The sequence below is a fragment of the Lampetra fluviatilis genome, chromosome 37 (assembly GCF_964198595.1).
Source record: "Lampetra fluviatilis chromosome 37, kcLamFluv1.1, whole genome shotgun sequence".
NCBI classification, from domain to species: Eukaryota; Metazoa; Chordata; class Hyperoartia; order Petromyzontiformes; family Petromyzontidae; genus Lampetra; species Lampetra fluviatilis.
Window position 1 is genome coordinate 3,530,440 of NC_136311.1, and position 11,089 is coordinate 3,541,528.

At 46.3% G+C, this 11,089-nt stretch overlaps 1 protein-coding gene across 1 annotated transcript; it reads right to left on the reverse strand.

Moving 5' to 3' along the window:
* Positions 1-99: 99 nt before the first annotated feature.
* Positions 100-9,408, reverse strand: HSD3B7 (hydroxy-delta-5-steroid dehydrogenase, 3 beta- and steroid delta-isomerase 7). The gene is made up of 8 exons (XM_078873618.1): positions 9,121-9,408; positions 5,047-5,266; positions 4,362-4,517; positions 3,892-4,000; positions 3,418-3,517; positions 1,870-2,032; positions 1,252-1,475; positions 100-728 (listed from the first exon to the last, which is right to left on the reverse strand). The coding sequence occupies exons 2-8, from the start codon at positions 5,201-5,203 to the stop codon at positions 522-524; spliced, it is 1,116 nt and encodes a 371-aa protein (XP_078729744.1). The 5' UTR covers positions 5,204-5,266; positions 9,121-9,408; the 3' UTR covers positions 100-521.
* Between the last annotated feature and the right edge of the window lie 1,681 nt (positions 9,409-11,089).

Below are 11,089 nucleotides of genomic sequence, written 5' to 3' on the forward strand. Positions count from 1 at the left end.
AATCACACACGATATATTTTTCTTTATATATAAATTTGCTCAATGCCATTATTCGTAAGAAATATACACATGAAAGCAAAACCTTTAAGTGCCTGTGATTTTGAATGTTTTAATAAAATTTGATTTTGATTATTTCTGTGTGTGTGTATGTGGTTTATACTCGGTAGATATATGTATGGTAAGTTCAACTTCTTTCACACCGTATGTAGCCAACCGTGCTAATCGGAGGTGCGGGAGAAGGATGTCGGTTGCTCCATATCTTATTTATGAATTCTGCCAGAGTTTCACTAAAAAGGTTTCAACACTGAGCATATGGTGTTCATTGCTAATACAAGAGACACTGTCCACTGCAGAATGAGGGAATTTTGTGAATTCAGCACCTGGTAGCTATTGTTGAGGGGTTGAAACCCATATACAGTACTCTCCTTACACATCACCCTTACCCCATTTAGCGTATTGGTCAGTGTGGTGAGGTCGGGTTAGCATAATGATTTCAGTTGAGTGAGTGCGGTGTTGTGGGGTCAGTGCGGTGGGGTTGGCGTAGCGGCAACGGGCAAGGCCCGCAGCCATGCCACGGTGCGCTGGCGGCACTCGGCCCAGCTGTAGAGTGGCTCGTAGTTGAAGTGGCGGCTTGCTTTGTCGGAGCTCACGGTAAACGTGGAGATGAGGGAATTCAGCATGTAGCGGTTCAGAAATGGCTTGAAGCCCGTCAGTGGCCCCAGCACCACCTGGAACATCATCATCGTGTATGATTTATACCGCTCCTCCCATCCAGTACATCTCGAGTCGCCAGAACAAAGGGGAGTTTAAGATAATCAGGAAGTGATTGTAGACCAAATACAATGTTCAAAAAGAATGCAGTATAAACAATAGACAAACAAAAATTTAACTAAAAAGCAGAAATCTTATCGATTCTCACGTCTTATTAGTCTACCATTTGAGCTACTTGTATGTGATCCATTCACAAACTGGCAACTCTACACCATCACCCACAGCCGACAGTCAATAATTTAGAACTTTGTGTTGGGTTGCTCGCACGCGTAGAGAGGTGCACGAGATGCATTTTGTCGGCTGCTAAAATATGACCCAGACAGATCTGGCGGAAATGGGCGAGTGCGCGTGTGTGTTTTTTTTATTGTAACCAGTGACAGCAGCAGCTGGGCGAATTCCAGAATTTCCCTGAAAGAGAGAAGGGATGAGTGCCGGCGATTTTTTAGACAAGTGTAATAGGAACCAACCGACTGTACTTACTTGCAAAACCTCCTGCAGTATCGCCAATAGGTAGAAGACATAGTACGGCAGAATCATCCGCTCTCCGCTTACGCGGAAGCCCAGCTCGGAGAAAAACTCCATGTTGAAGTCAGTGTAGCTCATGAAGGGCGACTCGTCACATGAGTAGTAGACCTGGCCGCCCACTGTCTGGGGCTTCTTCTCCAGGGCCTGTGCAGCCATCACGTGCATCCACGCCACGTTACCTGTGAAGACAGCAGAACCACCATCCCCACGTTACCCGAGTTGTCACACGGAACCCTCCATTTTTGACGCGATCGCTTCCCCGTATCAAAGGAGTACATGTGCCGGATCGATTTTGTGAGGAGGGTCTGGCAACATTGTGTTGGGGGAGCAGGTCGAGTAGGAGGGAGACCCATGAACACTTTTGAGGTGTTCCACGTTTTGAACAGGTTCATTCCTTGCACCAGGACCCATGCAACCGTGTCACCTCCCAGCTCGTGGCACACGTGGAAAATAGACGTGAAACATTTTCACCCCAAACTATTTTCGTGCTATCCAGTTAGTCGAGACATTACAACCACATCGCAATACTATCATGGAGGAAGAATTGGAAACCAGAGTGTATGCATTACGCACCTACGTACACGCGCCCATGCTCCGAGTTTGTGGGCGAGACGCGAATGACCACCCCGCTTTTCTTTTGTGCACGCCTGTAGGCCTGCTCTAGCGAGTCGTGCTTCTCCCCATAAATGCCCGACGGGCGGATAGCACAGGTGCTCAGCTTGCCCCCGGCGATGAGCTGCACCCAGACACGCAAAAGCAGAAACATAGATTTCCCCCCTCTCCTCCGTGTAGCCTTGTAACCGTTTACCACAATGACTGGTTAGAGTCATATACTAATTCATAGAGACATGGCCACCCACAAACAAGATCTCATCCCAATCCTCAAATCCCTCAACTGGCTCTGAATCAAATCACGAATAATCTTTTATATCGCCGTCTTCAAACTCCTCCACGAATCTGTCCCCACCCATCGCCTCTCCCCACACTCTGCTCCCCTTCATGGGCTCTCCGTTCCAGCAACTGAGGCCTTCCATCAAAACCCTCGGTCAATCGTCTTTCAATGGGAGATTGCTCCTTCTCTGCTGCTGCCTTGCGCTGGGAAACTCTGCTAGCTCCTTGCCCCTGTTCAAGTCTAAGTCCTTCCTCTTCGCAAAACCCATCTCAAGACTTTTCTCTTCTTGTTCTGCAATGATTGGCTGTCTCTCATCGAAGAAGTGTCTTCAATATTAATCTTTGTAGTTTTCGGTGGTTCCCTGTGACGTTCTTGTCATGCTTTTATTTGCGTGTTCAGCTAAAGCAACTGCAGTTAGATTATCTTTAAATGTAATGTGGCCACAGGGCTCAGCGGTAGAACGATCAGCGGACGCGAGCCTTGAATCACAAATAAAGTTTTCCTGATTCAGCAACACATTCCTTATAAATAAAGCAGTGTCATACGTTTTTGTTACGCATTTTCGCAGGCATTTTACGCAGTTTCATGCACGATTCCTCCCATGTACCGTTTTCGAAATACAGAATCTTGATGGACGGATAATTGCGAATTATGCATCTCTGTATATCTGTGTAGATATATACACTACCTGCCACTACAACACTTGTCCCTGGTTCCTTCTGAAACTAAGTCTGGTTCAGATTTTCTTTCCCACCACTGAACATTTCCACCCCTGGCTCAAGGACACAGCGGGATAACATACGACACGACGAGATATCTGTAAATGATGATAAAAACCCATCCTGACAGAATATATATGTACAATATACGGTTTCCAGAGGCATATTTTGTAGCAGTGAGAATTGTTGACTACACCATACTGATGAATTATAATCAGGATGAATCCAATTCACAGTTTTTCTTTCAATGCATCACTGCTGCTGCCTGTCTTGTCGGTCACATTTGCTCATATTTGTACTGATGGTGACCTCAGCCAAGAGGAGGACCACAATGCACTTCTTCAGAAAATAGCAATCGGATGTTTTGCATACGCACAGAAGTGGTTAGCTTTTTATGCATTATTGTGACTCGTTTAAAACTCAAGATGAGATGCTGTTTGGGGATGCGTAGAGTTCCCCGTGTCAGATGCGGCACTCGCGGTGGCAGCAGCGCTGCGCCAGTCCGCTCACCTTGGTGCCGTTGGCGCTCAGGACGATCTTCTCGGCCTCACATTTGGTGCTGGAGTACAAATTGTTGTGCGACACTTTGTATGGGGTGTCTTCGTTTCCTCTGTGAATGTAGCACAAAACAGTGTGAGGTCAGAAACACCAGAGAACAATTCCACATCTCGTCAAATGCGATGAAGACGTTGGCCGGATCACGATTGTTTGGAGAGTTAAATAAGCTGATGGACTGAAAATGTTTATTCATATATACATTGAGACACAAAAAATGGCTCTTCTTGTTATTTTGCTTGTCGATCCCTGGCCAAGGGGTGCTCAGCTTGCCCCCGGTGATGAGCTGCACCCAGACACGCAAAAGCAGAAACAAGTGACAGCTGTCCCTGTGCGGCACAAGGTAAAGCAGCACCGGCCTGCGATTGGACAAGCAGGACCCCAGTGCCCTGCGCAGGTGGTGCTGCCCCGTGCCGACAGTCAGCTCACCGGAAGAAGGGATCGAATCGCTTGTTGGGCCCCACCACCTCGGTGCTGCTCGTGTACACCAGGATCGGCACGCTCTCCTGCACGCATGCACGCACCACGTTCTGTGTGCCTGCGCCACCACACACGCCCCACGCAGTTATTAATGCGCGGTCCCTGCTTGGCCATGAGCACAGCCGGCTGTGCGTGGCCGTCATCGCACGCGACAATGGGCACTAGATGAACATTCTCACATCTGCAATAAAATTAAAGGTGTAGCCTTGCAATTTCTTGCTCACTGCACTGCTGGTGGAAGGGCCTCCGCTAGAGGGCGCTCTAGAGTTAATCTGCCAGATGTCTTGTAAGAGGTGGGAGTACACATACTTTACCCCACTACACACAACCTGGCTACGGTGGGGCAGGGGTTGATTTAATAAACCACCGTTGTTGCAACTGTCCCACGCCGTGACATGGAACCGGTTGCGCGTACTCACCGCCCACGTTGACGCGTTGCATGCGCTCCTTGGGGACGATGTTCATGAAATCGATAATGCTGATTGAGTGGATAACCGCGTGAGCTCCGCGCACGACCGCCGCCAGCTGCTCGTAGTCCGTGATGTCTCCCTTGATCAGCGTCAGCTTGCACGGGCCTGCAGCGCCACACCAGCACGACGTGCCAGCAGTGAGCTTAATCAAATGCAAATGCATCGTCATCAGCCATGATCAAGATACTGCTGGATGAATGCCTCCCCAAGCCACCGCCACCGTTCACGATCCTGCGATGTAACAATCCAAATAGCGCCTGCACACGAACTGATTTAATCGCTCCATCTCCTCCATGGGCAAGCTCTTTGACACGTTCCGATCCGACCAAAACAGGACGGACCTGCCTTGAGTGATGTATGATTATGAAACTGAAAAAACCCCAGAGATTTCCCAGTACAGCTACATCAATGAGAGGATGATCCTGGGAAAATCAGGACAGGTGACAACCCTAAAATCAAGAGACACTTCACACGGACTAAAAAAAAAAGGATGTGGTTATTATAAATACAATTATGGGACAGCATGTGTTGTACCTGTCCTATTTGCACCGTGTCGATATACTTAGCATTTGACTCGGGCCTCTCTTTTGAAGCGGAGATTTTAGAAATTGTGGCAAAGACATTGCCTACGTACCGCTCGTCCAGGCACGCATGTCGTCCCGCACCACGGAATCGAAGACTCGCACCTCGCTCAGCGAGTCGCCTATCTTCTCCAGCAGCAGACGCACCACCCACTCGCCCAAAAAGCCCGAGCCTCCCAGCACCACGAACACCTGTCCGTCACGGGCCATCGCTTGTACCACAGCGAGGGTCGCGCACCTGCTCGAGCCGAGTTCACCTTCACGTGCAGACGGCTGCAAAGAGGTGGATGCCGCAGCTTTCCAAGTTAATTCCGGGTCAAATGAGCACGAAAGGCGGTGTTCATCTAGTGCTAGTAGCCTTGAGCCGGTGGAGGAAATTCCACGTTTTTATGCCAAGAGTGAGACTCTCAATAAGACAACCACTGTTGACTTCTCCACGACGGTTCCTAATTTTATATAGCTCGGAGGAAGGAATAATGGGGCTGAGGCAACTCCCAAACAGGATATGAATTCACAACGTTTCGATTGCGGACTGTGCTCGCTACCGCTGAGACACCTGGCCCGAGCCACGCTGCATTACACAAGAGCAAACAGAGAACAACGTGCTCTTTTAAACGGTTCACAAAGTTCAGTCAGTATTTTACTACTGCACACCAGTGACGTGCGGGGAGGCACTGGCTAGTGTCAGAGCCAGATTCAAACACTGCGGGGGGCGTGTCCTCACGGAGAGGGGGCGTGGCCTCGCGGAGAGGGGCGTGGCCTCACCGAGGAGGCGTGGTCTCGCTGAAGGGGCGTGGCCTCACCGAGGGGGCGCGGCCTCACGGGGAGGGGCGTGGTCTCACTGAGAGGGCGTGGCCTCTCGAGGAGGGGGCGTGGTCTCACTGAGGGGGCGTGGCCTCACTAAGGGGGCGTGGCCTCGTGGAGAGGGCGTGGTCTCACTGAAGGGGGCGTGTTAGACACGTCCCCCTCAGTGAGGCAGATGTGATCGCTGCCTCCCCTGGTGCTTTTTCATTGCAGTTTCATGACGAGACCAGCGAGCCTAAATATCTTTATACACATACGTGAAATAAGTTACCTGGAGTATGGAAGGCGAGGACATGAAATGAAGGGGTCTACAAACATTACATTGGTGACATACTGAGATAGTAACAGGCACGCGCTTATTGCCCGCGCTCCATCCAGTTACTGAGGGGTTGCGCAATCAGAGGGGAGGCTGAGCGTGTCACTGCCTCACCTCTCTTCCTGTATTTGCAGCGGAGCTCCCGAAATTTGGCGATTTTGACAAAAAAAATGATTGGAATCGTACAGAAATGACATTTATAACACAAATCAGTGGGAAAATCTTAATATCTATTTTATTATTTTTTTTGTACTTTCGTAACAGATATTTTCATTGGAGTATGACATGTGAGGCTCTGCCTCCCCTGCCTTCCCTGACCGCACGTCCCTGCTGTACACACATTCGCGGTTGTGCTAAATAGCCTGCCAATATGTTTTCGGATTGTGTTGTTCAGCCCGTGCCACGTTTCGCTTTGAGCGCTGAGAGCTTAATTAGGGAGCTGAACTGAGTTAGGGTAATCCTTGAGGTGCCATGCAACAGGTGGAGTGAAACGTCGGACAGCACATGCTGAACAGCACGCGGTACAAGAGGAAACATAGCAGAGAGCTAATCATCAGTGCTATATGGCTACCTCTCGTTTTACGCGGGAGTTGTGTGCTTAAAAACGGCGCGTAACTCAAAATCGTGTAAATTAAACATAAATTTCCCTCTAAGAAATAAAGGAAATGGTTGGGGTTAGGAAGAGCACGCTTTCCAACCTCATTCTTACGTCTACACATTTCACTGGGTTACAGTACACATCCCTACCATACACGTATTAAACGATAGTAACAGCCTAATTTAAAGAAAGAAAGTAAAGGAAAACAAAAATAGTGAGATGCTTTACCGGACATATTGGTAGGCAAAATGCGTGCACACCACAAAGTTCATGCGGATAACTTCTGCTGCTGTGGTTGTTACAATTAACCTGTCAACCCGTACGGTTTACCCCCTATTCTTGTACAGGGGGAATCAAGTGTTCAGGTCCATGTGGCGTATGGCCGTTTCAATAGGGGTTACAAAAAAAACCCATGACGTTTTGTCTGTGTGTTTGTCTGTTGTCCTCGTGTTGCTGCATCTCAGCCGTCATCGCGACTTTGCTGCCTGACTCGCAAGTAGGTCTCGGCAAGGTAAGGTAATTTACCCTTAAATTTCGATTTAAAGCTTTCGTGACTGCAGGGATTCATCTTCTTGGTTCTTTCGGTAAAGTCACGTAGAAGGGAAGTAATAAAATAATAAAAATAAAACATAATAAAATAATTCTCACTATTATTTTATTATGTTTTTATTATTTTATTTTTTATTTTATTACTTCCTTTCTACGTGACTTTACCGAAAGAACCAAGAAGATAATTTACCCTTTTTACCGGGTAAAAGGGTAAAGGTAAATGTGTCGACATGCCAAGGGGTAAGGTAAAGGGTAGGGTAAAGGTAGCTCGGAAGAATTACCCGGTAGGGTAAAGGTAGCGCGAAGTATTACCCGGTAAATACGGTACCTTGTTTACCGCTAAAAGCTCCGTGGCGCAGTCCGTGGTTTCCATTTAATATATAATATTTTAAAAACTCTTTTTTTAAACACGCTTTAATGAAATGTACTAGTAATGGCAGAACTCCACGACCCCAGGTAGTGGCCCTGAAGATTGCCATAACGTAAGGGACCGTGGTCAATTAGACTCAAGCCGAAACATAACATATTAAAAATAATGTGTAAAAATATATCTTGTTTTATTTTTTATGATAGAATATAGTATTGTCATCAGTATGACATAAGTATACCAAGTTTGCAGTCGACACGACATTGGGAAGTGGGTTAAAATTGAGTTACAAGATTTGAGGATACAACAACGACAACACCAACGACAACAACGACAACAACAAGCGTGTAAAATTGGAATCATCGAGAGTATTCTATATGAATAAAGTGCTCTACCTAGCATTTACCTGTTATAAACCTTTTTCATGTGTAGTAGTACACCAGTAATTACCCTGCAATTGGGTAATTTGTACGGGGTAAGGGTAAAAGGTAGGGTAAAGGTAGACTCGTTGCTTTTGACCTTTTACCTTATCTTGCTAAAGGTAAAAGGTAAGGGTAGAGTGATTGTATTGTGGTAATGTAAAAGGTAGGGTAAAGGTAGGCTCGTTGCTTTTGACCTTTCACATTACCTTGCTAAAGGTAAAAGGTAAGGGTCGAGTGATTGTATTGTGGTAAGGTAAAAGGTAGGGTAAAGGTAAGGTTGTTGCTTTTGACCTTTTACCTTACCTTGCCGAGGCATACTCGCAAGCCGCGTTCCGTAACACCGCTAGGGGAGCGCGTTATATAATAAGTATAACCCGTAAAAACAAAGTTTTTCACTATAAATCCTTTATTTGCGTGGCTGCTAGTCCTCTCGTCCTCTGGCTTGAGATGGCTGCCACCTATGGGTCAGATGATTGCATTGCACCATTAAGCAATTGGTAATTAAATATAATATTTTTGTCCTAAAAAGTGTAAAATTTTGGAAAAAAATTTTCACGAACATTAATTGTCACGCACAACGAGTCTGTGTGGAAAATGTCAGCTCGATTGTATCACGGGAAGTGGGTTAAAAAACGACCGAAAGATTTGCACGGTCCTAAGCAAGCAAGCGAACTTAATATAAAGGATTTAACAACTTAGTGCGCGCATGATAAATAAAATAAGTGTAAATTAATCTTCACGCATTACGTAAACTTTGCGTGAGACGCGAGACGGCTGTACTGAATGTAACGCGACGTGATAGCTTATCGAAACCGTGCGTGCATTAAGTATTTGCAAGTGAGACCTGGGTCAAAAACATAACGGCAGGATTCCACATTAAAATCAGGCAAAGTCACGTAAGTGACTTGACGTGACTTTACCGAAAAAACCTAAGAGTATGAATCCTTGCAGTCACGAAAACTTCAAATCTAGAATTAAAACCAGGCACTTAAAACGTTTAAAATCCGATGAATGATTGTATACATTAGTATATCACACCCGGCAAGCAAGCTTGACACGTGCTAATTGTACCTCGAGGTGGAGGGCGAATACGCGTGCACACACACAGCTCGTCGACGCAGCAGGGTTGAGAGAGTGTGGGGGGGGGGTGGCAGTGGTCCCAGATGCGGCCACGTGGCCTCCAAAGCCGGTGGTGCCCGATGTTTGTTGTTTTTGTTGTTGTGGCGAAAGCCGTCACAGCACGCCGTGTCACGCCACGCGATTTCGAGTCAAGGTCTCTCTCTCTCTCTGTCTTGGCCGAGTGGTTACTTCCTCCGTCAAACACAAAAACTAACACGGGTTCGAGCCCGCGTTGTACCACTGGCGCTATCCGCTGTCTCTGTCTCTCTCGTGATAGTGCTGAGTCGTCATGGGTAAACCTTGGCCACCCTGCCCGCCCCGACTCTTTTACAAGTGCCCTGCGTGACCTTTGACATCGCCACTCCAGGCGGGGCTCTTGCGAGTGACCTCTGAAAAGACGGCGCTCCAATTGAGGAAAACCTCGCCACGTTATTGGCCTTCCCGAGAAAGTGATATAAAACTGTCTTATCTGCCAACGGTTAGGCATTTCTAAACAATATGAAACAAAACAATAAAGCACTCACATGCTCTTCCCATGACCCTCAAGTCCACACTGCCAAAAGTCTACAGAACAATTAAAAAAATCAGCTGACGCGACTCAACAAATTATCAAAGGCAAAAAAAGACACCGCGTACCGAACACACCATCGTACACCCAAACCTACACAAAAACGCTTTGATCTCTATTGACTAAGCGACATTAATACAATGTACAAAGGCCTACTATTTATCTTATTGGTTCTTTCGGTAAAGTCACGTATAAGGAAAGTAATAAAATAATAAAAACAAAACATAATAAAATAATTCTCACGACGTTTCGGCCACAACGCAAGCAGCCGTCCTCATGTGTCAAGGCGTCCCTTCCCCCTCCAACCCAGCTTAAATATACGCTGCCAAACCTGGTGTTGCCCATTCAGACGCTGTCTTTCCGACAGACCTGTTTTTCACCTGAGGACGGCTGCTTGCGTTGTGGCCGAAACGTCGTGAGAATTATTTTATGTTTTATTTTTATTATTTTATTATTTCCCTTCTACGTGACTTTACCGAAAGAACCAAGAAGATGAATCTCTGCAGTTACGAAAGCTTTAAATCGAAATTTAAGCCTACTATTTACTTCACTTTTCACGAGCTTGTTTCGTTGTTGTGGCCACTGTCTCATTGTTATCTGTGTTAATTGTAATGTCACTTTGTTTTCCTCCTGGAGCGATGTAGGCGGTGTGAGCTTCTCGATTTGCACATCGCGACCTCGCATCGTGACATCGTCTCGTTACAGCCACGGGTGACCTTTTAATCTAACGTGGTATCTTCATTTGGCAATTCACGTTGAAAGAATTGTTAGATTTTTACACGCTTTCTTTTAACTCACTCTGTCTGTTGTTGTCGTTGTTGTCGTTGTTGTATTCTCAAATCTTGTAACTCAATTTAACCCACTTCCCAATGTGGTATCAACTGCAAACTTGGTATACTTACGTCATACCGATGACAATACTATATTATATCATAAAAGATATATATTTTTAAACAATCTTTTTTTGGTTATGTTTCGGCTTGGGTCTAATTGTCCACGCTCAACTGACGTTGGCTGTAATTGGCCACGGTCCCTCACGTTATGGCAAGCTTCGGGGCCACTTCCTGGAGTCGTGGAGTTCTGCCATTACTAGTACATTTAATAAAAGCGTGTTTAAAAAAACGTGTTTTTAATATTACTTATTTTTAAACACAACAAAGCAATTTAGAAGAAAGTATTTTTTTACGAGAAAAATAAATTATCATCTCCAAATGTTTGGTGGAGCGGTGCCCAATGCCCTCCTAGTGGACAAACCGTGCCTGGTCCCCGGTCAAAACACGAAAGTAAATATTGAGACTGGGATCTGTGAGGTTTAAAGTGTCGGCAATACATTCCACCCCCTCAACCCAAAGA